Source organism: Conger conger, chromosome 17 (genome assembly GCF_963514075.1).
Source record: "Conger conger chromosome 17, fConCon1.1, whole genome shotgun sequence".
NCBI classification, from domain to species: domain Eukaryota; kingdom Metazoa; phylum Chordata; class Actinopteri; order Anguilliformes; family Congridae; genus Conger; species Conger conger.
The window spans coordinates 5,129,832-5,155,938 of NC_083776.1; the positions used below are offsets into that span (position 1 = coordinate 5,129,832).

Sequence of the window (26,107 nt, forward strand, 5' to 3'; positions counted from 1 at the left end):
GGGTCTTGCCCAACAGCTGTGCGGATCTTATCATGGCTACAGTGGGGCTTGAACCAGCAACCTTCCGGGTCCCAGGCATATACCTTATAGCCACGAGGCCACAGGCTGCCCCTGACGACACCGTGGACTGAAGAGGGGAGCTCTCTGCTCTCACTCGGTCCGGTGCGGTCTGTGCGATATCCCGCAGACTACACGAGCCGGATCACTGACCCCGCAGACGGGTGGGGAAATCGCACGGGGATAGGCGAATACTGACTAGCCTACAGTTGCCTCTCCGCAGCAGAGTGACTCTTGGACGCTTACTTCGTGACTCTCTTCAATAAATAATATGAGTTGATGAAAGGGCTCCAACAGGACACCGTGGCTTAATTAAGGACACCGCGGCGGCCTGTGCGTATACACACTCACTGACGGTGAGGTCTTGTTCAGAGCAGAAGCCCTTGATGTACACGGAGAGAGAGGACTTCCACAGGGACTCGGGTTAATGCAAGCTGTTACCACGTCCTTCACCCGACCAATGGCTTGCCATTCTTATACGGGCAGGAAAGAACTCAATTTTAAGAATACCACAACCACAATAATAATAATAATTGTGATGGTAATTATTATAATAATTATCATAATGGGCTCATTTTAAACCAAGTTATGTCCCATATCTTCTTTTTCTCTCCATGTGAAAGCCTCCCCTTTCTCTGCGCTCCCTGTGTGTGTCTTCGGCAGAATTTCTGCCCGTTTTCTGCCCTATGTGGAAAGCCTGCTGAGGCCCACCTGTGTGAGTCTCGCAGAGTGTTTACACTGTTCATTTGTCTGAATAGAAGGATGCGCCTGGTAAATGGTAACGGGTGGGATTTATATAGTGCCTTTACCCAAAGCGCTGTACAAATGATGCTTCTCATTCACCCATTTATCCACACACTCATGGGCTGCCATGCAAGGCTCCAGCCAGCTCGTCAGGAGCATTTGGGGGTTAGGCGTCTTGCTCAGGGACACTTCGACACACCCAGGGCAGGATCGAACTGACAACCCTCCGACTGCTCTCACCACTTCAGCCAATGTCGCCCCATTCAGACATCCACAAAAAGACTGCCAAAACCCCGAGCTGCAAAAGATTGTAAATGGACCTACTTGTCGGCCCAAATTCATCTGCTGTAAATCATAAATTAAAGTCTTTCATTTTTTTAAAGTTGTTGAATAAATAATAGGCTATATTTGTATCAGACATGCATTGCTTTCATTGTGTTGGTGAAGGTTGCCTGCTCCCACTGGAGAAATTCTGTGAGATTTATGATCATTATTTTTCAAACAAATAGGATCCGCCTATATAGGCAGTTAGTTATATTACTTTGCCTGCTGCATGCCGCCTCCACTTTAATGTCTCCTCCAGCTCATGATAGCGATCAAAATAACGTAGTCTAGCAACATGCCAACACAAGCTTCTTGAGCCAGCCAGGGAGGCAGCACCGTCCAAGTTTTTAGGGGGTGAACGCTGAGCTCGGCTGCCTCAACATGTTCGCACACGTTGACAAACAACGTCCAAGTCACGCAAATTTAGAGCAACGTCTGCTCGGTCGCAGAGTTCACAGATAAGCGATTTATATCTTTTTTTAAATCAAAATCAAAATCATAAAAACAATGGACCTTTCTTTCTTGGTTTAGTAGGACAACAAACCCCGTAAGAAGAGTGGAGGGAATGTGAGACGCGAAAGAGAAAGGAAATGGGCCATTAGTCACCATAATTGCGAGTTTGAAACAACTTGCACAAAGATTGATTTGTCTTTTATGGACCCTTGTAGTGTGGATGGCGCACACCAATCCCCAGAGGCAGACATTGCGCCGTTGTCTACCCTTGATATGCTGAAGGGGGAAAGTCGGATGTTCAGTTTGGCAGGCGGATCGTTGGAGCTCTGAGCGAATGTGGCTTAAATTGGATGAATTAAAGTAGGTGACCGGTAACATATTTTCATACGACACGCAGTTATATCGCCACAGGGGAAATACTGAACTTGCTGAGAAACATAGTTTTTTTTAGTTTTTTTAATGTGGCAAATTCGTCATTTATTTGCCACTGTCTATAAACATTAGACCTATGTAATAGTTAGGCTACAAGGATGTAGCCTTGGTGTAGCCTCGCTGATTTCATAATTACACATGTGGGTTGATTGTGTCCTATTCTTTCATGTATATATGCATATATGTATATGTGTATATATATATATATATATATATATATATATATATATATATATATATATATATATATATATATATATGAGTATATATATATGAGTATATATATATGAGTATATATATATATGTGTGTGTGTGTGTGTGTGTGTGTGTGTGTATGTATTATTATGATGATGATTATTATCATTATTATTATTATTTTATCTGTGATAAAGGATTTATTTATTATTTTTACAATATCCTGTTATTCCAAAGCACTTAGGCTACAATAATAGCGTTATTAATCATATTTGTAGATAGTCTACACAGCTATTCAAACAAAATATTCAGCCAGGTAAATGTTTAGGTTGGCCAGATTTTCTTGCGCCATGGTTGTGTGACTCCTTTTGGTGAATATGCATTTGTGATATAACCTTCATTACATGCTTCATGAAAGTGCATCAGGATGGGTTTGGAGTGATATATGTCGATATAGCAATGTGGGGATCGTGGATTTTATGCTTTTGCGTGTGGATATCCTTGTGAAAAAATAGGGCGCATCTTTTTGTATTAACTCAAAATGATGTACTATTTAAATGCAAAACACATGCTTTCATAATGCCATTTCAAGTTGTAATAAAAACACGAACGCCGAAAGAACCGTGGTGCGCCGCACAAACTAAGTAAACTGCTATTATTAAAATTGAACTGTTTATTCGTGTTTCACAGTGTAAACATCGCCTAATCAGGAGCGGCTCTGAAAGAAACATCGCATCCGATACGAGGTTCGGCGAGCCGTGTGAACGGCCTGGCGGTTTCTTCTATGTTGCAACGAACGAAGCTCCGCCTACACTGCACTCCCCCCCTTCGCATCACACACACACACACACACACACACACCGTGGATAGAAGCAAGAAAAGGCTAACAATGACGGGGTAACGGTGGTCTGCTGGAACTCGCTGCCGTTCTTTTGTGAATGTAGAGGCAGAGGCATGCATTCAGCGTGCAGTCCGTAAGAACAGTGTTCAGTCGAAGAGAGTGCACCCGTCCCGAAAGCCATGATAGCGGGTTCATTTTTCAGGTAAGAGGGTTGCTTTGTGTGGGATACCCGCGCCGCTCGGTTCTCAGAGCGCTGGGAATCAATGGAGTAGCGAAGACATGGTGAAGGGGTTAGCCTACTATCGCTTGCTTGTAGCAGTGATTTGATTTGTCACAGTATTTGGGATTAGTGGACTCGCTATCTGTCAATGAAGATGAACAAACTGCGACTAACGTGAATCTTTTCGATACGGTGGACGGTTGTCGATAAATCGATAAAATGTGTGTTCATTAGGCTATAGGTCGCTAGCTCCAACCGAGAGCATCCAAGTCTTCTCGAGCACATTTAAGTTTCATGGTTGTAACGTTAGTTAAAACGTTGTATTTTTCGGGCTAGTCTAGTTTAAACTCATCGGTTGAGGCGTTGACGCGTCGTCCATGTGTCAAACTACAAATTGAATTTGTGATTAAATCAATTTGGGAGATGATTTCTTTTATCTATAGCTGTATCGTCTATAACCAAAGACTGTGTGAAATGGTGTCCTTACTGGGTTGCGTAGCCTATATATTAGCGATGCATCTCCGGTTATTAGTGACATCTTTGTTTATAAATACATTGATTTAGACTGTCGGATGTGCGACTTCGTAGGCAAGTAACCTTGTTGAAAGAACATTGAACTGATCTCATCATGACCGTCGGGTATGGTAGCCTAGCACAATCACCAGGAAATCGCCAAAAATGTAATTTAAATGCAGAAGATGTAACTGTTGAATCATATCTCATGACAAATAGCAGTTGTAGCGGTAGTCTATAGATGGGAAGATAAGCGTGTTACTATCTCTTAGGGAAAGACAAATCGAGAATGTTTGTAACGTTTTAAAAGAAGTGATTCTGTTGAGAATTAATCCCAGAAAAATGCCGAAAAAAAGATGACTTGGAAGAAGACCGAAAGGGTAGACAAACGAGAGAAATTTTCTATTGTTCTAAAGGTTCAAAGCTAAGCAGTATTCTGAATACTCTGTAACCTCTATTGCCAATTTTAATTGTTCCCCCAGCCTGGCCACATGCTGAGAACATAGCCGAGGTGTCAAACTCAATTCTCGCAGGGAAGTGTTCAAGCTGGTCTTTGTTGCTTGGCAGTCCCGATTTAACAGGAACAATTGGTTAACTGGCTGTATGCATAGCCAAGTGTGTTCCTTAAAGCACAGAGCAGTGGAATATTTATGGAGTAGGTTCATACTTCAGAGGCAGTGTTATCACTCAAATAAATTGTACTGTAGATTATACTAAATAAAGCACCAGGGAGGATACAGTTGAAAACAGAATCCAAAGTTCCTCCAGGGCAAAACGGATCTATATTTGTCTTTCACGAATGTCAGAGCCTGCTTTTACACTTTTGCGTTTTGAAACCCTTCCTTTTATTTCAAACTTTTGCAGTGTTGCATCTGGGGGGGGGGACTGATGTCGTGACATAGTTGAAAGTGAAAGAAGAGCCGTTTATTTGGATTGAGTGGGTTATGGGCACCCGTTCGGCTGCGTGCTTCTGGAAATCTCACTTTCACTTCACTCTTTCATCTCCACTTCATACTTCCCTACATGGAAATTTTTTTTTATTATTATCTTCAAAAGATTTAACTTGTGCACATTATTGGCAGAACCGATTCTCACGGTGTTTGCGGAAGCAGTTTTTATTTTAAACAATGTGATATTGTTGAAAAAAAAAAGTATTTGGGGTGGGGTTGTATTTTGGGTATTTTTAACACACAATGGGCCTGTCAGTTTCTTTCCGGCAGCTTGCTTTGTGCTTTGAATATGAATATGAAAACAAACAGCAGGTGTTCATTTGAAATGTTCCTTATCGGAAAGCTGAAACGTTCCGTGCAGATGCTCTCAAACGACCTAAACCGCCGCCCACGCTAGCAGGAAGTTCCTCGTGCGAAATGGCTTGTTGCAGTGAACTCCGCACGCTTTTCCCTCCGTAACGTCATTACCGTTGTCTGCCTTCGGGACTGTTGAGGACGGGGTGGTTCCTCACAGGAAGCCTGCGTCTGGGCGTTTGAGGACATGGTGGTTCCTGGCCGTTTTGGTGACGGTTGTACAGGAAGTCTGGGTGTTTGAGGGACGGGGTGGTTCCTGGGAGTTTTGGTGACACTTGTATGGGAAATCTTGATCAGGACTCTGGCCAGTCGTCTGCGTGTGATTGGCTGCAGAAAGCCACCAGGCCAATTGTCTGCGTGTGATTGGCTGCAGAAAGCCACCAGGCCAATTGTCTGCGTGTGATTGGCTGCAGAAAGCCACCAGGCCAATCGTCTGCGTGTGATTGGCTGCAGAAAGCCACCAGGCCAATCGTCTGCGTGTGATTGGCTGCAGAAAGCCACCAGGCCAATCGTCTGCGTGTGATTGGCTGCAGAAAGCCACCAGGCCAATTGTCTGCGTGTGATTGGCTGCAGAAAGCCACCAGGCCAATCGTCTGCGTGTGATTGGCTGCAGAAGGCCACCAGGCCAATCGTCTGCATGTGATTGGCTGCAGAAAGCCACCAGGCCAATCGTCTGCGTGTGATTGGCTGCAGAAAGCCACCAGGCCAATTGTCTGCGTGTGATTGGCTGCAGAAGGCCACCAGGCCAATTGTCTGCGTGTGCACACCTGTCTGTGTGATCGGGTCACCGCAAAAGGGATCGGTTCCCTTCCATTGTCTGGTAAAATTAACCGCGTTTTCGCTACTCTTTTCTCCTTTCCAACGGGAAATGCAAAACCTTGGCCTCATTGGATTTGTCGTTCTACAGATGTTGGCTCTTAAATACGGGGTTGGGGTGTGTCACTTGGGCGTGTGTTGGTTTTGGGGCTTCGTAACTTTGGCATTAAACGTTAAAGCGGGGAGAAAGCTGAAAACATGTAGCCTGAGACAAATCGTGTAACAGAGTTTGAGCGAAATGTTAGCGGTCAGCTCCCACGCCTGGTTGATGTTTCGGGGAATGACCAAACAGCATTTTATTTATTTGATTTGTGGAGTAATCCTTCCACTGGCCACCCTGACTTTGTGTGGCACCTGAGGATTGCTTTGCCTCGCCTATTCATGCAGGTTTATTTGGTTCAACAGTGGACACACTGCTTACACTCACCGAGAAACTGTTGACACTCTGTTATTGCTGCTTTTCTCTGTTATTATTTATTGTTTGATTGTTTCCTGTGCAGACAGACCATTTCCTGGACAGAGAGAGTTGACTTTCCTGTATAGGGACTATTTCCTGGGCATGACTTGACTGATTAGCGGTTCTGTGGCATGTTAACTGGAATTTGCTCATGCAGATCAGTGTGTGAGATCTGAGCGCAAGAACATGTAAACGTGTGCACCTACTTACGCACACACACATGAACACAAACACTGCGAAAAGGCACACACACACACGCATGCACAAACGCATGACTGCACACACACCTGAACACCTCCTTGTAACGGTTTCCGGTTTAAAGGCCTGAAAGTGGTAAGCACCTGAAACTGAAACGGCTGCTGTTGCTAAGTGCTCTCGTATCAGCCAGCGGACCTGAGAGACGCAGAAGGCCCAGCTGCTCTGACCTCACCTGCTCTGCTCTGCTCTGCTCTGCTCTGCTCTGCTCTGACCTGCTCTGACCTGCTCTGCTCTGCTCTGCTCTGACCTGACCTGCTCTGACCTGCTCTGCTCTGCTCTGACCTGCTCTGCTCTGCTCTGCTCTGCTCTGCTCTGCTCTGACCTGCTCTGACCTGCTCTGCTCTGCTCTGCCCTGCTCTGCCCTGCTCTGACCTGCTCTGCTCTGACCTGCTCTGACCTGCTCTGACCTGCTCTGCTCTGCCCTGCTCTGCTCTGACCTGCTCTGCTCTGCTCTGCTCTGACCTGACCTGACCTGACCTGACCTGACCTGACCTGACCTGCCCTGCCCTGCCCTGCTCTGCTCTGCTCTGACCTGCTCTGACCTGCTCTGCCCTGCTCTGCTCTGCTCTGACCTGCTCTGCTCTGCTCTGCTCTGACCTGCTCTGACCTGCCCTGCTCTGCTCTGCTCTGCTTGCTCTGCTCTGCTCTGCTCCAGCTCTGCTCTGCTCTGCTCTGCTCTGACCTGCCCTGCCCTGCTCTGCTCTGCTTGCTCTGCTCTGCTCCAGCTCTGCTCTGCTCTGCTCTGCCCTGCTCTGCTCTGCCCTGCTCTGCTCTGCTCTGCTCTGCCCTGCCCTGCTCTGCTCTGCTCTGCTCTGACCTGCTCTGTTTGCTCTGCATTTTTGGCCGTCTCGGACGAGAGCCCGTCTGAACCGCTGCTGCTCTCCTCAGAATCCGGTCTCCGTGGCGACAGCCGTCCGGCAGGCCCTGTTTTCCTGCGGAGAGTTTCCGAGCGCAAATAAACGGTGAAATAATGCCGTCATGTGACCGAGGGGGAAGTGAGCGATGAGTCAAACCCAGCTGATGGGGAAAATGTGACTTTGAGCGTCTCCTCCTGCGCACAGGAAGGGCAGGGCTGGCCCACGCGGTTCAGCCGGCCATGGAGCCTGGGGAATAGGGCCGGGCTCAGTCAACAGCCTCGTGGCCAAGGTGCTCGTCTGGCACCCAGTCAGCTGGTGTTTCAGGCCCCAGTGCAGCCATAATAAGATCCACACAGCCGTTGGGCCCTTGAGCAAGGCCCTTAAACCTGCATTGCTCCGGTGGGGGGGGGTTGTCCCCTGCTTAGTCTAATCAACTGTAAATCGCTTTGGATAAAAGCGTCAGCTAAATAACTGTGACATGAAGGCCAGCTCCACGCGAGGAATGCAGGTTTGAGTCTTGGCTTTGTCTCCTGGCACGCGTCCCTGGCCTGCAGTCCCCTCCGGGAGGCACCGCTCCCGTCCTCGCTGGGCCACCTGCTCCATCCCGTCGCTCCCTTTGTTTCTGTTCCTGTTCCTGTTCCTCTCCTATCTCCAGCCGTCGGCAGAGGCCAGGAAATGTCTCGAGTAAAATAAATCGAGAACGTGATTGGGATGAGCCCCACTGTGCTACTGCAGGTGACCCTGCTCTCCTGTCGCAGGTGCCAGCGCTCTCCTGTAGTCCTGTGTGTGTGGAAACTGAGGAGCAGTGTGAGCTTCAGCAAAGGGGGTGGCGGGGTAGAGGGGGGGGGGGTTTGTGCTCATTACATTCTTACATGTTATTTAGCTGACGCTTTTATCCAAAGCGACACAGTTGATTAGACTCAGCAGGGGACAAATCCTCCCCTGGAGCAATGTGGGGTTAAGGGCCTTGCCCAAGGGCCCAGCAGCTGTGGGTCTTATAGTGGCTACACTGGGGATTGAACCAGTCGAGAGCCTTAGCCACGAGGCTACCAGCTTCCTCAAGCCACAACTGCTGGAGAGAGGAGGAGGAGAATGAAGTTCTGGTGTTGGGCGTTTGGTTCTGGTGTTGGGCGTTTGGTTCCCATGGCTGTGCCAAGGGAAGGGAGCGGAACTGGGGGCAACGCTTTTTGTGAAGCGTTGCCATAGTTACCGCAGAGGCAGCGGAGCTGTGCCTTGTGCATGCTCGCCACACTCTCCGCACACACACACACTCGCGCACACACACACACACATACACACACACACACACTCACACACTCTCTCTCACACACACACACACACACACTCGCCAACTGCCGAATCTGCGATGTATCAGGAGACGATTCTTAGGAGCCGTTTAAAAAAATAAATAAAACATTCCCCACAACGAGTGTGAATTTCAGAGCACAGATGGACGAGGCGCGCTGGTCCCTGAAGAGGAAATAAAAAAAATATATTAAAAAAAAGATAATTATATCTAGAAATGTCAGAACCCTCGTTTTTTCGTTCCAAGACGCCCTGGCATGCCTTGGTATTTTAGCTGCGCTCTTGCTATGACTGTTTAATGTCCTGTTTGAATGATGAATTTGGAGTTCTACCAGTGGGTGATTATCTCCTTGAGAGACGGCACGGGGGTGGGGGTGTTGGTCGTGCCGGGGCTGAGCTGGTTCTCGCTGGTTTTTTTGGTGTTGAGGACACCAGCTCTGGTATCTTGTTGATCTGGAAGGAAGCCTTTCTTCACCAGGGTTCAGAATATATTGCAGAATTTGGCTTTAATTTGCCATACGATATGATTTTGGTCAGTAACCTGCCTAAAACATTCATAGACATTCATATTCATAGAAACTGTTTTCAGAATTGATCTGCAACTGAAGTATGTCAGACCTACTTTGCCCAGGTCTGTGTGCGTGTCTGTATGGGAGTGCGTAGTGTGTTCTGCCAGTGTGTGCATGCGTGTGTGTGTGTGTGAGTGAGTGTGTGTGAGTGAGTGTGTGTGTGTGTGTGTGTGTGTGTGTGTGTGTGTGTGTGTGTGTGTGGGTGGGTGCGCGTGCACATGTGTGTATGTGTGTGTCTGTGTGTGTATGTTGGTAGGGGTATGTGTGTGTGTTGGTGGCGGTGTGTGTGTGTGTGTGTGTGTGTGTGTGTGTGTGTGTGTGTGTGGCGTGGTGTGTATTGGGTGTGTGTATGTGTGTGTGTGTATGGCGTGGTTTGTATTGAGTGTGTGTGTATATGGCGTGGTTTGTATTGCGCGTGTGTGTGTGTGTGTGTGTGTGTGTGTGTGTGTGTGTGTGTGTGTGTGTGTATATGGCGTGGTTTGTATTGAGTGTGTGTGTATATATGGCGTGGTTTGTATTGCGCGTGTGTGTGTGTGTGTATATGGCGTGGTTTGTATTGAGTGTGTGTGTATATATGGCGTGGTTTGTATTAAGTGTGTGTGTGTATATATGGCGTGGTTTGTATGGAGTGTGTGTGTGTGTGTGTATATGGCGTGGTTTGTATTGAGTGTGTTTGTATATATGGCGTGGTTTGTATTAAGTGTGTGTGTGTATATATGGCGTGGTTTGTATTGAGTGTGTGTGTGTGTATATGGCGTGGTTTGTATTGAGTGTGTGTGTGTTTGTGCGTGTGTGTGTGTGCACGAGAGTGTAGTGCGTACGTTAAGTCACAGCTCCACTGCAGACATCAGAGTGTGAGCTTGGTTTTGGTCTTGGGCAGTAAAATGCAGCTCAGAGTGTGGGGTTGGTCTTGGGCTCAGAGGGGTGATGAATCGAACAGGGCTGACTGCCCCGCTCAGTCCTGCTATTCCACATCAGCCCTTCACACTTCAACCTCACCGCCTCGAGCTACGTGAGTTCAGTTAACGGTACAATACGTCATTTAATAACGGTCACCTTCAAACCGCAACACTGTTTGTCCCTCCCCCTTCTCTGTGAACATGCTTATGTTGAAACCCCCCCCCCCCACGCCATTGGCTGTGGCAACTATAACCAATTTTCAACCAATGAGCTTGAATTTTTGTACAGCTATTCAATGTTTTGTTCAAAGTGTCGGTCCGTCAACTGTATATTTTGAAACGCGAATTTAAGGACTATGAACACACGCAGAGGGTGAGTGAACATGTCAGTGAGCCTTTTTCAATGATAGGAAGGGATTTACAGTGGTCTCGTAACAATTACGTTATTGGCGTTTGGCAGATGCTCTTATCCAGAGTGACGTACAGTTGATTAGACAAAGCAGGAGACAATCCTCCCCTGGAACAATGCAGGGTTAAGGGCCTCGCTCAAGGGCCCAACGGCTGTGCGGATCTTATTGTGGCTACACCATGGATCGAAACACCGACCTTGCGGGTGCCAGTCATTTACCTTAACCACTACGCTACAGGCCGCCCCTCATTTCTGCCCTCACGCCTGCCTGCAGTAGCTCAGCTTTCTCCCTGTGTATTCATTTATGGATTTTTAATAACCCTTTTGAAGAGTAGGGTTTTTGGAATGTTTTTTTCTAAATTCTAAGGCAATGTTTGTGAACTCCCAAGCCTTCCGTTTCAGCAGTGATTGTTCCATCAGCGTTAAAGGTACAGCAGGTACAATTTTTGTGTCAAAATATTGTTACAAGACCATTGTAAATCCCTTCCTGCCATTGAAAAAGGCTCAGAGACATGTTGACTCGACCTCTGCCTGTGTTTAATTCGGGTTTCAAAATGTACAGTTGACGAGCCAGCACAAAACATTGTGTCGCTGTACAATAATTAAGCTCATTGGTTGAAAATTGGTGCTAATTTCCATAGCCAATGGCATTTCAATGTCAGCGCGTTTAAAGAGAAGGAGGAGGGATAAACTGGGTTGTGGTTTGATTGTGTTTGATTGTGTTTGTTGTACATTCTACATTCTAATCGCATATTTCTCTTTTAAAGAGGTTACTGTATTTATTTGTTTCTTTATTACGTGTACATGGCTCTGGAGCTTGGGTATAACGGGAAAAGGATAAAAACACACACACGGTCACATGAGTGTTGGCAGTCTCGAGCTTCTGGGGAAGGGACAAAGTGCTGACACGTTTCCTTTTTTCTTCCCTGCGTTTGATTGCTGAAGCCAAGACTATCCTGTTTCCTTTGACCTTTCAGACTATTAGGAATGTGAACCTGCCTCTTAGCCCTGGCAGTAAATGTTTTGTAGGGAATAAAAACACAAAGTGGGTCATTGTTAATTTATTCAATGGTGATATTGTTCTATTGATTTCTCTCTCCCCTGAGAGGAGATGGAGATGAATTACCTCCATTTTTATGATTGCCAGTTTTATCTTTCGGATTTCAGAATGACTCGTGTTCCTTTAGTTAGCCGGGCCCGGGGATCGATCGTGGTTTAAATGACCTTACTTACTTACTCGCGTATGAATGCCGTTTATATTCCAGTGGAAATGTGGGCGTCATTGCATTACCTCACCTGGTTTCAGGTAGGAGGGCTGTGAAGGAGGATTGGGGACTGTAGGTTCTGTCAGGATTTGGGAACTTGGGATGGACACATCCGGGAGAGAGGTTGGGAAATGTGCAGGGGCAGGTATCGTAAGAGTGGTTACGTTTCCATTGGTGTAACACACAAGTACACACGTGCACAAACATGCACGCACGCGCACACACACACACACACACACAAAAAACAGTTATGCATGCACACATGTGCGCACGCATGCACACACACACTCTGGTCTGTTATGGTTAATATCAAAAACTTTCGGGAAAGACATACTTCCAGTTTAAGAACTGCAAACCTGTGAATGCTGACATTGTTAAAGTTAATTTACAAGGATCTCGGGAAACCAGAGTGTTCATTAACACCTCCGCTCCAAATCTTCTCCAGCTCGTGGGTGTAGCCTGTCGCGAGATTATCCTGTCTGACTCCTGACACGAAAATTGAGCTGCAGAGACACATAGTTTTCTTTCTGTCAAAAAAAGTCCGGTTTTTCGAAGTTAAACAAAGCAGCCTTTTCACCCTGTCCCTTTCTAATGTTAAACTGCTGAAGCTAAGCAGCCAATCCACCCTGTACCCTTCTCATGGCTAACTGCTGAAGCTAAGCAGCCTCACCACCCTGTACCCTTCTCATGGCTAACCGCTGAAGCTAAGCAGCCACACCACCCTATACCCTTCTCATGGCTAACTGCAGAAGCTAAGCAGCCACACCACCCTGTACCCTTCCCATGGCTAACCGCAGAAGCTAAGCAGCCACACCACCCTGTACCCTTCTCATGGCTAACCGCTGAAGCTAAGCAGCCACACCACCCTGTACCCTTCCCATGGCTAACTGCAGAAGCTAAGCAGCCACACCGCCCTGTACCCTTCTCATGGCTAACTGCAGAAGCTAAGCAGCCACACCACCCTGTACCCTTCTCATGGCTAACCGCTGAAGCTAAGCAGCCACACCACCCTGTACCCTTCTCATGGCTAACCGCTGAAGCTAAGCAGCCACACCGCCCTGTACCCTTCTCATGGCTAACTGCAGAAGCTAAGCAGCCACACCACCCTGTACCCTTCTCATGGCTAACCGCTGAAGCTAAGCAGCCACACCACCCTGTACCCTTCTCATGTTTAACTACCAAAGCTACGTAGTCATGGCACCTTTTCCTCTCACTTGGAGCTCCGTGTCGGTCTGTGAACTGTGCGCGGCTCTGTGAAAGTAACAGCTACCTCATCGGCAGCAGCGCTGCGGAAGGTGCCTGAGCAGAAGTGGCGGTGGGAAGCCTCCCTTAAGATGGAGTGTGAGACGTGTGGCTCCCCCGCCCTAGTGGAAACTCCTTCTGCAGGCCGGAAAGGCGTGATCCTCCCCTCTCCCCTGTGGAAACCCCTCTCTAACCCCCCCCCCCCCTTCCAGATGTTATTTAGCTGTCGCTTTCACCCAAAGCGACTTACAGTTGATTAGACTCAACCACGGGACAATCCCCGCTGGAGCAATGTGGGGCTAAGGGCCCAACAGATCCTATTGGGGCTATACTGGGACTTGTAAGGTACCAGTCATGTACCTTAGCCACTAGGCTACAGTATGCCAGGGAGAGGGTGGGTTTTGGGTGGGTGTGTCGGAGCTAGCAGTTAGCCAGCCCTTGCTGTGTGCTTGCCGGTCCCCACAGAGTGGCCAGCTGGCTGTGCTGAATCGCGTTAGCGCCCGTGCAGCTGACGCCCCTTTGAGCTAGCGGGACGCCATGTCCCCTGTCCATGGTGAGCTCTCCATCTGGACCCGTCCTCGTTTCAAGGAAAAAAAGCGTTACGGTAATTTCAGACTTCTAACAGTCAAGGGAGGAGACGCAGCAACGAACACCGTCAAACCACAGCACTGATGGTGTCTCGGTGGCGCAGCCCGTAGAGCACTGACCGCATGCTCATTGCGAGCCGCGACGTCGGCGGTTCGAATCCGACCGTCCGACATTTGTCGCATGTCTTCCCCTCTCTCTCGCTCCCGTTCTTCCTGTCTCTCTATACTATATACTGTCCAATAAAGCTGAAAAAGGCCTAAAAAATATCTTTAAAAAAAAAAACACAACACTGTTTATCCCTCCCCCTTCTCTGTGAACGCCACTGGCTGTGGAAATTAGAACCAATTTGCCGCCAATGCGCTTGAATTATTGTACAGTGATACAGTGTTTTGGCACTGAGTGTTGGTCCATCAACAGTATATTTTGAAACCCGAATTTCAGGACTATAAACACAGGCAGAGGTTGAGTCAATGATAGGAAGGGATTTACAATGGTCCTGTAGCAATGTGACAATTGTAACACATTCCTACCTATTGTACCTTTAAATCTTGTGCTCAGGGCAGTGTTTTTTTTTTGGTTTTTTTTCAGCGACAATTTGTCCCAGCTTAGGTCTAATTACATCTCTCTCGCTCTCTCGCTCTCTCGCTCTCTCGCTCTCTCGCTCTCTCGCTCTTCCCTGGCTGCGATTTTCATCTTATACTTTTCACTCATTTGTATTTGTTTCCCTGAAAAGAATTAATGACCTGCATCTTAACTGGTATTTAAAGAGAAAGACGTTAATGAAAACGGCACAGGTTTCTCCATCGTGAGCGCAGCGGTGTATAGGGGCTCCGAAGGAACAGGTGCAAATAGGTTTTTTTCTCACTTATTTTCCTCTCCTCCACCCAGCCCCTGAATCTGCTCTGGCTGCAGCCCCACATTTTAATGTACGTTTATTGTTTTTTCATTACTTTCCTGCTGTGTGTTTATTTTCAAAATAGAAATATAAATGTATCAGTGAATTCTTTTACATTACATTTTATTTAGCAGGCGCTTTCATCCAAAGCAACAGTGCATATCGAGGTCGCACAACAAACTACCGAATACGTCAGATAAGGTACAATTCATATATGATTGGTTGTAAGGTCATGAACCTAAGTCCCAGTACACGAGGTAGACAGGCCAAGCCAGGAACTACCATATCAAGACATCTACACCTTCAGGAACTACAGTACTGAGACATATACAAATTCAAAAGTCCTATATTTAGTTATAAACAACAAGGGGCAGGGTAAATATTTTATATACGCAGGTCATGATTGCGCTTTGCACAAACACTGAAATAGAAGTGCTAGTTTCAGCCCGATGCCTCTATCATCACATAAACACGTGGTCTGACCAAGCTGCACATCCGCTGTGCGGATGAGGGTCACGGCTAGGCCAGCCAGCTCAGTCCCGCTGGCCGCACGGGCACCGGGGCACAGTTCAGAGGTCAGGCTAGTGTGTCTTTCAGCCTGTGACAGGGGAAAGGCTTTATTTTGCTTCGTCTGCTTTTTATCTTGTATTTGTTTTTGCGATTATGAAATGGAAGCTACTGCCAGTTAACATCAGTTGTGGAGCTTTCAATGAAATGGCAGCCCTACATTATGTGTAGTAAGAAGATGGCCTCAGAGATGGAGAGTATGGGTCAGCTGGGGAGCCTGCTTAACTGGGTGCAGTTCAGATCTGCCACTGTTGGGCTGTGTCTGATTCCATGTTGGCCAAATGGATACAGGCATTTTGGTTTTCAAGTCAAATTTCTTTTAATCGCAGCACATTTCTTTTGCATTTTGTAATTTGCTTTTGCAGTTTGTAATTCTCACACTTTTGATCCAGTGACTATTTTGCACCCGGCAGGCCACACAGTACTACAGGAGGGCCAGTGACTATTTTAAACCCTACAGGCAACACACAGTACTACAGGAGAGCCAGTGACTATTTAAGATTCTACAGGCCACACACAGTACTACTGGAGAGGCAGTAACTATTTAAGATTCTACAGGCCACACAGTACTACAGGAGGGATAGTGAAAGTGCATTTTCTCTCACTGATGACGGTTGATAAGCTCTATTTATAGACATGAAAAACCGTATAGGTTTGTATGAAATTGTGTTCAGCATTTGTAAGATAAGCATCAGATTTTAATCTTTCTAATGTCAGCAGACACGCATATAAAATGAACCTTTGAATAATCCTGCAGAAACGGTTATTAAATGGTTATTAAAAGCTTTTTGTGTTCCCGACGAACAGCATGGTTTGTGTTTAATACAGACAGCCTGAAGAAAAGGACTTTTGTGCGTCATCCTTCTGTGCTCTCGCTGTCCGTTCTACTTTTTAAATTAACAGGCACATGGCTTTTATGTTGCCATGACGATTATAATTTCAGTTGAACCATTTTTTATATAATGCCGGGACCGCTAATGGAGAATTATGGTGTGTGTGTGTGTGTGTGTGTGTGTGTGTGTGTGTGTGTGTGTGTGTGTGTGTGTGTGTGTGTGTGTGTGTGTGTGTACGTGTGTACGTGTGTGTACGTGTGCTTCAGACAGTCTCTGTAGTGCATTACACGGCCTGCTTAAGAGCCTGTTAGCATTTAGCATTCTCTTGCGCGTTCTCGTGCTCTTACTCTCTCCCTCCCTCTCTCCCCCTCTCTCTCTTGTTTCTCTCTCCGCCTCTTCCTCTGGAGTTCCTGCAGTTGTTTTTGGCTCCTCTCCTCCCCTCTCTCTCATGCGCTGAATCTGGAGCGCTCCCCGCGCCCGTCTCAGCCCTCGTCACGCCTGGCACACAGAGCGCCCGCGACGGCACTCTCGCGGTCCTCCATTATTCATGCCCCCTTCCCAGCGTGCACTGCACCGTCGCAGTCAGGGAGAGTCCCTCCGAGCCACGGCACCTCTCGCGCGCTTTGTGGGGTTTGTGAAGCCCCTAAACCGCCATCAGTAGCTCAGGCTTCAAATGCTCTTACACTGAAAAAGAGAAGTCTGTCTGTGTCTGTGTGTGTGTCTCTCTGTTGTGTGTGTGTGTGTGTGTGTGTGTGTGTGTGTGTGTGTGTGTGTGTGTGTGTAAGGCATCCATAAAGCAATCCCAAACTACTCCACCTTTCCTGAAGCAAAGGGGGGAAACTGGGGACAGCTGGGAGGTGGGAGGGGTGTTTTTATTGGATCCATGGCTTCTCCATAGAGCAAGCACCCATCTCTCTCTCTCCCTCTCCCTCTCCCTCTCCCTCTCTCTCACACACACACACACACACACACACACACACACACACACAGTAATGGCGTTGGCCAGACCCATACTCCACCACGCTCCTCAGTGTTTTGCGATGTGATCTTTATGGTGAAACATTAATCCTCTGATGGCTAAATCTGGCCCAGGCTCCTGTTACCGCTCGGTCTAAAGGGTCCACCATTACTGCCCCGTATGCAGGCCTGGAGGTAATCCTGAACGTGCTCATCCCGGCTTACGCTGCCGGCTGTAGCCGGGAATGATCAGGAGGTCTCTGGTGTTTTCTGATGCTTAATGAAGCACTCTCTCTTTCTCTCTTTTTTTTGTAGTTGTGCTGAAGTTTCCTGGAATCTAAATGGACCATAAGAAGTAAGAGCCAGCTGTGGTAAGTACATCTGTGAATTTTATCTTTTTATAGATTAATAAATAGTGCGCGCACACACAGACACACAAAATAATAAACTTCAATAGATGCTCCGTTTTATGCAGACAAAGGCTTTAAACAAATATCTTCTGAAAGTCCTGATAAATTGGCCTAATTCTGGAGCAAATTGGGGTACTTGTGCTCTGGGGCTTGTTTGATAATGGTCCAGGCCCAGTGGGGGGAGAAAATTGGCCACTTTGACAAAAAATAATTGCGCATGGGGCAGGGGGGGGGGGGACAGCAGGTAAGAGCTGTTATGTCAGCATGAAAGTCCTCTGTCCTCAAGTCCTTCTGCCGGCTTTAGCACAAGCACTCCGGGGTTCGTCTCCCGTGTGCCCTTCTGCCTGACGGAGGCTTTCAGAGACTCTGTGCTACTTTGGGTTTCTCCATGGTGAGGGGGGGGGGGGGGGGGACGGTTTCAGGTTCCTACGTGCTCCGCGTTGGGGGCGAGAGGAAGGGGAAAGGTTTCCTCGTCTCCCCCGCTGACGGCCGGACGCGGCCTGGCGGCTGGGGGCAGGGGTCCAGAGAGACGGCTCAAAGCTGGGAGAGCCGCTATCTGGCGTCCGCACCCGACTCCTCTGCTCGTGAATCACCCTTATGGAAATGTGTTGAAAGACCCGGCTGGCGTAAGGCCATGAGGAAAAAAGGGAACCTGATTTTGAATACAGGTTTTAATGTCGACAAATGGAGGAGTGTTTTATGCAGCATTTTGGGTAATTGGTAGATGCTTTTTATTCAAAGCAACATAACATCAAGGTGAGAAGAGGCCGTTCAGCCCAGCATCAGCATCAAAAAAATTTTAGCAAATGTTTTCTCAAAATAATTCAAAAAAACATTCTAATTAAATCTACAACACAATAACGTGTGCAAAGAGTGAAGGGGGTCTGAATACTTTCTGAAGCCGCTGTAGGTTACACCATTATCACATTACACTGTGGTTGCCAGGCTGGATTTATGGCAGAAGTTAAAAAAAAATATTAAAAAAATAATAATAATTGTGATTTTTTAAAAATGAATTTGTTTTGCGGTCTCTCAGGGCTCACGTGACCCGACTGTGACCTGGTCCCTGAGCTGCCCGGCCCACCCGGGTCCTGAGGGGGGAGGGCACTGGGATGAAGTCGAGCATGAAGCACTGGAAGCAGCTGGCTCTGGTCGGGATGCTGGCCTGGGCCCTGCTGTTCCTGGTGCTGCTGTCCTACTTCATGGACTCCCGGACGGGCGAGTCTCACTCCACCGCCCCGCTCTCCCACGCCGAGACCCGGCGCCTGGCCTCCCTCCAGGGCATCAACCGCGCCATCATGGGCTCGCATTCCGAACCCACCGCCCCCGACCCCCAGGAGGCCGCCGCGGGCGCGGACGCCGACCCCCGGAGCCTGGCCGCGTGGTCCACTTTCGGGACCACCGGAGGGAACCCGAGGGACAAAGTGACACGGACCCGGGATAGGCCCGTGGGGAACAGCGAGGCCGAAGACGAAGGGGAGGAGGAGGCGGGGGTGGAGGAGGAGGAGGAGGTGGAGGAGGAGGTGGAAGAGGAGGAGGAGGAGGAGGAGGGCGGGACGGCCAGGACCACGCCGCGGAGCAAAGCGCGCTGGGAGAACATCGACGACCTGGAGGAGTACTACTTCTCCCGGTCCAAGTCGGCCATCTTGGGCCTGTGGCGCGGGGAGGCTTCGGCGGCCATGCTCAGCCCGCGGCTGCAGAAGGCCATGAAGGACTACCTGGGCGCCAACAAGCACCGCGTGGCGTACGGCGGCGTGCGGCGGGCGGGGCGCGGCGGCCGGGAGGTCCTGTGCGAGCTGAAGCAGCGGGCGCGCGTCCGGGCCCTGGACGGGACCGAGCTGCCCTTCTCCCGGCTGGGCTGGGACCGCCTGGTGCCCCCGCGGCCCCTGGACCAGCTCTCCAGCCCCGGCTTCCGCACCTGCGCCGTGGTCACCTCCGCCGGGGCCATCCTCAACTCCTCCCTGGGGAAGGAGATCGGTGAGTTCGGGGGCCCCATGTGTCGCTATCAGGAAAAAAAGGGGTTCCATCTTAAAGGTACAACGGGTCATTTCAGACTTCACACGGTCAGGAGAGGAATAGCAGCAACAAACACCTTCAAACCGCAACATTGTCTGTGAATGCGCTGACATTGAAATGCTATTGGCTGTGGCAATTAGAAACAATTTGCCTCCGATGCGGTTGAATTATTGTACAGTGATACAGTGTTTTGGTCCGTCAACAGTATATTTTAAAACCCGAATTTAAGGACAGTAAACACAGGCAGAGGGTGAGTCAACATGTCACTGAGCCTTATTCAATGGTGGGGAAGGGATTTTCAATGGTCTTGTAACAATGTTTTCACACAAAAATCTTCCCTATTGTCCCTTTAATAAGAAGCTAAAATGCTAATAAAAGCATTTTTACCTTCATTAGAATGCCATTTTGTGATTCATAAAATTTTCAGCAAATGTTATTTATATATTTTAATTTAGAATCATATTCACAATTTTTTTAAATTGTAAAAAAATTTCTTAGGGCGATGGGCGGGTTATTCCAGCTTTGATCTCATAAAAATTTGACTTGCTCTAGATTACGGGTCCATGTATTCAAAGTCTCTTGCGCAATTGGTGCTGATTCCGTGCTGAGAAGTGATCTGATCTGATCTGGAAAATGCACCCTGTTGTGTTCTCAACTGAACCGATTTAAAATATGCATTTATACTTTAATCGAGCCGTGAAATGGTTACCTGGCGTCATTGACTCTTCTCCCGGTAGAAATATGTGGCACCACAGATTTCGATGGTTATGTTGTGTCTGAGAAACGCAGGAAAGGGCGGTGGGGCGGTTCCAGTCGAACTGGCTCACTGGCAGACAGAGCTGTTACCACGACGCTTGATGTCTCTCTCGGCGCTCGGGAGTTGACACTGCACCCCATCCTGAACACCACACCCTCTTTTTTGTTATTTGTTCTCACCCCCCCCCCCCCAACCCACCCTTTCATCATTCACCTTGAGCACGATGTCCCGGGTGGCAGGACACACCTGCCAATCCTGGGCCAAAACCAAAGTAAATAAAAGGGTTTTTTGGTTTGTTTTTGTTTGATGTGGTACCACACCTGTTTTTGATCCTGTGTGGCACCGAGTAGCTTAGACTCTAGGTGGGGACCCAAAACGGGTTCTGGCAGTGTGACGTGGGCCTGGGAGGCTGTTACATTACATTATTGGCATTTGGCAGACGCTCTTATCTCTCTTATCTGAGCGACGTACAGTTGATTAGACTAAGCAGGAGACGATCCTCCCCTGGAGCAATGCAGGGTCAAGGGCCTTGCTCAAGGGCCCAACGGCTGTGCGGATCTTATTGTGACTACACCGGGATTAGAACCACCGACCTGGGTGTTGGATGGGAACAAGGTTTCTCATTTGGTTGGCAGTTGTAAAATGTTTTCAGAACCAGTGCGGTAGCCTCGCTCTCTCTGCTGTGGTGGTGGTGTTGTTCAGGGACGTGCTTCCTGGGCGTTTAAACCGTGTTCAGCGTGAGCCTACGGCTGCACTGGAGCTATCAAAGCCTGGCCCAGACAGGGCTCCCCGAGATCTAATGAAGTCTTTTATTGAGAGCCCGGTCTGGGTTAAATAACGATGAGCAAACGAGAGACCGAAAGGGGAATGTTTTTATTTGTATTTTGTTTTTAAAGGGAATGTTTACGGCCGGTCTGTTTTAGCTGTGTGATTTCCTTTTTCGGCGTGTAACCGCGAGGGTGAAGCCAGTGTGGCGATCAGCACTTTTACCTGTGCCATATGGGCCCCACCGTGCACGCCACCTGTACAACCCTCGGGGTGCGCCTCCCCCCCCCGACCTCATTTCCTGTCAGAGCCCAACATGAGCCGGCGTCGTGGTAACAGATGCGAGGTCTCCGTGTCCTGTGTGCTGTCGTCTGCCTCAGTCGAGATCCACCTTCTGAGCTTCCTCCGAGTCGCTCTTACAGGGACATTAACTGCATATGGGGGACCTAATACCGTACCGTCTTTTAGCAGTGAAGGGTAATGCTTTTAACAAAAACTGCTTTTTATTGTCCTTTAAGTAGCCGTTAGTTACACTACGTGAAGCGCGTTATCAACAGTGTCGCACCCCGTATCGTGTGTGTGTGTGTGTGTGTGTGTGTGTGTGTGTGTGTGTGTGTGTGTGTGTGTGTGTGTGTGTGTGTGTGTGTGTGTGTTTTTGTGTGGTTTGACACTGCACTCACCCCATCCTGAACACCACACCCCCTTTTTTTCACGCCATGAAAACTAAACGCAGTATTGACAGGAAAATATCGAGACGGTGTTAGTTTAACATGAAACAATAGCATGCACAGCGTGTGAAATAACGTTTATCAAGTAAAATACAGACAAACAAAAGAACATACCTCGTTGGCTGCATGTTATAAAAGGGAATAGTCTTCAAGTCTTCCTTATAAACTTTCATAAATTAAACCTGTTGTGACCAGCATATATGATTTATTTGCGACTACTTGCTTGCCGGAGTTTCTTCAAATTTGTACTCACGCGAGTGCAGCTTAACGGGGTACGTACGTAATCTTGCCTTGAGCTGAAACGTCAAAATAACATCACTGTTCCTTGTACTAAATGAAGTTATTTATAAATAGCAAATGCAACTTAAATTAACTTGATATTGGTATTGGTCTTCAAAAAGTAGATAAATTATATAAATTAGTTAAACAACAGAATGACAACACTTACAATACACATGCAAACATACATGCACACACACACCACACACACAGACATGGATACACAAAACCACAAATCAGAAATGGAGCTTGGAATATACAGGACTTTCGGACAGGCCGTGGTCCCTAGCAGTACGGGTATTTATGGATCTAATTTAAGGAGTGGCTGTTTAAACTGTTTAAAGGGGTTTCTGGTGCAGCAGTGCTGTGAGAAATGAGTCAACCAGACCATTAAATGCAAAAGTGCTGCTTTTAGATGTTCATAGTAGATCTGTATTACTGGAGAAAAGAGCGTTCACAAGGACTCTTTTACAGACTGACTGAGAGAGAAATCATCGATCAATAGTTGCTGAGTGGTGTAGCTGGGAAGTCGATCCCAGAATGGAACGCTACGGGAATTCTTGCCTGGGAGCTTGGGCAGAGACTAATGAGCTAATTAATTATCAAAACACAAAACCGCATTAAATTATTAACGTATGTTGGATTCGGCAGACGATGCGGCTAAATGAATTGTGTTAATTGCTTTTAAACTGTACACTTAGCTTTGCCATTTCCTCTTCCTTAAGGATGTCGAAACAGTCCTGTAGGTCTGAAAGGCTTTTCTTGTGATTTCGCTCCATTTGGAGCAGTTGCTGCATTCAGTGTTAATCGTGAAGAATTTAAATTTGCGGGCAGCGGAGGGAAATGATCTCATATCCCAACAAGAGACTTCTGTCAGCCCGACTTTAAGCCGTGAAATACAGCGTCAGCTTATTTGAAGTGAATAGACGCATGATTAACATTTCAATTAATACAGCAAACAGAACTACCTGCAAAGTAACCAAACAACTTAATCTTCTGAGTTTACCCCCACATGTGTGCCTCTGCCTTTTCCACTGCACTCTGGGTGACCTCTATCATTACACAACTACACACCGCTCTGACACACTGAACAGAGACCTTAACTGTGTATGGGGGACATCTATCATTACACAACTACACACCGCTCTGACACACTGAACAGAGACCTTAACTGTGTATGGGAGACATCTATCATTACACAACTACACACCGCTCTGACACACTGAACAGAGATCTTAACTGTGTATGGGGGACATCTATCATTACACAACTACACACCGCTCTGACACTGAACAGAGATCTTAACTGTGTATGGGGGACATCTATCATTACACAACTACACACCGCTCTGACACACTGAACAGAGACCTGAACTCTTTGTGGTGGACAGCTATCGTTACACAACTTCACACTGCTCTGACACACACTGAACACAGATCTTAGCTGTGTATGGGGGACATCTATCATTACACAACTACACACTGCTCTGACACACTGAACAGAGATCTTAGCTGTGTATGGGGGACCTAACTGTCATTTTATATACATTTACATACAGGCATCTTTTACCAGTGAAGGGGAACTCCGGTAACACATGCTGCTTCTTACTGAACCTCTCCACGTTTCTGTTCTGAGGTCTGTTTTTTGTTTTGTGTGCGTGTGCGTGTGCGTGTCCGTGTGCGTGTCCGTGTCCGTGTCCGTGTCCGTGTCCGTGTCCGTGTCCGTGTCCTGTGAGGCCCACATTGGTGTTTGTCTCACGGATGGCGGCAAAGTCCATTACTCACGGTCCTCCAGAGACGGCTATATGAAGAGCAGGTTTATACTGCCCTCTAGTGGAGAGCTTAGTGACGAGCGCTCCTGGGATTTGCCCATGTCGCCGAAGCCTTGTTTGTGGCTGTGTGGTTTGACGCAGCATATGACTGATTGTACGCCTCTTTTGGCTTTCCGATGCACCCTAACTTCTGTTGCTGTTATTCCCGGAGCTGACCGAGTGTAAAAAAAAACGTTGAAGCGTGATTTGCAGTGAAGGCAGTTAAACCGTCCTGTTCATTGCTCTCATTGACAAGGAAGGTCATGCAGGGCGGCATTATCTGTCACGCGTTTGAGCACTGCTCTGTCGACCAATCCATTCCCAGGTAAATCCTGTCGGACACATTGATTGACCTCACGTTTGAGCGTTAATCCGGGTTGTAAACACGCAGCCAATGGTAATGCACCGTCAGCAGTAGCTGAGACCGTTCTTGCAGTAGTGGAGGGGTAAGATGCGTTTTGTTTTGCTGTGAGCATTGCTTGCGGTCTTAACCCCCCCCCCCCCCCCCCAGTACCACTGCAGCTGGGCCTTTCAGCATCTCTAGAGCGAGGGACCCCCAGCCCAGCTCAAACGCATCCGGGGCTCCCCCATCACAAGTTAGAAAACGGTCATATTTTAGAAGTGTTTTTATTTAGAAATATTTTCCCACATGTATATTTAGTTATTGCATATAAAGTCTAGCCAGGGACCCCCTATTAGTCAAACTCCATTGTCTGCAGGTTTAACTCCAGTCATTGAGGGCCATAGTGTCAGCAGGCTTCGCTCCGGAATATGAAATCATTGAGTGGCTAAAGAATCCACACACATTGTTCTCAAGGGCTTAATTGGCGGCTGATTCGAGTGAAACCACAGAAACCCACAGACGCTGCGGTCCCCTGGGTCTTCAGCTGGGCGTATTAAACGCACGTTCTGCCCGACGGAGCTCAACCCGACACCAGCGCTCCCGGTTATGTGGCTAATGTGATGAAACGCTCTGGCCTTTGAGCCCCTTCGGTCCGCGCGCGCGCGCGCTCGTTCCCGCGGCGAAGCGAACGCTCGCTGTCCCATTAGCGGGTTTTTCCGCTCGAGTCCTGAGGGACGGGGTGTGATTACCCATCCCCCTGCCGTCTCCATTCCAGCACTCCGCTCTGCCCTGGCTGGGCTTTCAGAGATAACAGCCTTTCCGAGCTCTGGAGGACCGCGTGTCAGCGGTTTATCCAACCCCCGGTGTCACCGCTGATGAATATTTACCAGCGACCCTGCTCGCGAGGAAGTCCCGAGTGCTGTAATGACCCAGCGCGAGTCACGTGTTTTTTTTGTTTTTTTTCCGTGGAGTTGATGTTTCGGTGATTTTGTGCGTTCTGCCTTTATGAGAATCCGTCCCAGTCGATTCCTGTACACAGAGAGGTGTTATGGGAGCGGGAGCTCATGGATTTCATCATGAAACCAAGAAGGTGTGTGCTTGCGTGTGTACTTGCGTGTGTGACTCTGGTTCATTGAAGTGACAACTAAGATCTCATTATTGTTCACCTCTGAAATTTTGATGCTGCAGAAATTGGGTTAAAGGATGGGCAAAATCTGTCAATCAAACTCACTCTGCATTGCCTTGTTTTAAAAACACAAACAAAAAAAACTGTGCCGTTTCTTATTGATATAACTTGCAGTCATGTCAAAGTGATTGTTACTGACATACTGTGACCACAAGGTGGAGCCATTACTGTGCAGAAAGAAGAGTTGCGTATTAGTATTACTGAATTATGGATATGGCAGAGAGTGGGGGGAAATCATTAAAACGTTATTAAAAGTTCTGTAACATCAATAATGATTAATTCATGGATGCCATTCCTCAAATATGCACAGTATTAATATTGCAAGATTAGATAATAAGTACTTGTATAAAATATATTGCACATAGTTATGTGACTCCTTGTATCTTTTTTTTTTTTTAAGCAAGCAATGATAAATTATACCCTGTTGATCTCATATTGGCAAATTAATAAGCGATGTAGATTCATTAAGCTGTGAAGTAGGAAGCACTGGACTGTGCACAGCTTAGGGGAACGTGGGGTTGTTGGCCAGGGGAAAGGGGTCAGGAGTGTGTTGGAGACGCAACGTGCAGTCAGGAGAAATCATTTAAAAGCGTGTGTTAGGTTCATCGATCGCTGACACTCATTTCTTCTCCCCTCATCTTGAATCTGTTTTCACCTCATCCTTGTATTTTGTACCTTAATCTAGGACTTTTGAATTTGTGTATGTCTCGGTTTGGTAGTTACATACTTGGTCCATCTACCTTGTGTACTGGACTTGCAACCAATCGTATATGAATTGTACCTCACCTGACGTGTTCGGTTGTTTGTTGTGTG

The 26,107-nt window shown here is 47.7% G+C and overlaps 1 protein-coding gene across 2 annotated transcripts in view; it reads left to right on the top strand.

The window, feature by feature from the left end:
• The first annotated feature begins 1,524 nt into the window (after positions 1-1,524).
• Positions 1,525-26,107, top strand: part of LOC133116336 (beta-galactoside alpha-2,6-sialyltransferase 2-like) — a 42,258-nt gene continuing 17,675 nt past the window's right edge. Inside the window, exons 1-4 of one of the 2 annotated variants that reach the window (XM_061225778.1) lie at positions 1,526-1,938; positions 2,896-3,248; positions 17,316-17,371; positions 18,447-19,387. In XM_061225778.1, the coding sequence (XP_061081762.1) occupies positions 18,523-19,387 (865 nt within the window). In that variant the 5' untranslated portion in view covers positions 1,526-1,938; positions 2,896-3,248; positions 17,316-17,371; positions 18,447-18,522. Of the gene's footprint in view, positions 1,939-2,895; positions 3,249-17,315; positions 17,372-18,446; positions 19,388-26,107 lie in introns of both variants that reach the window. The other variant, XM_061225780.1, reaches the window with a different exon arrangement.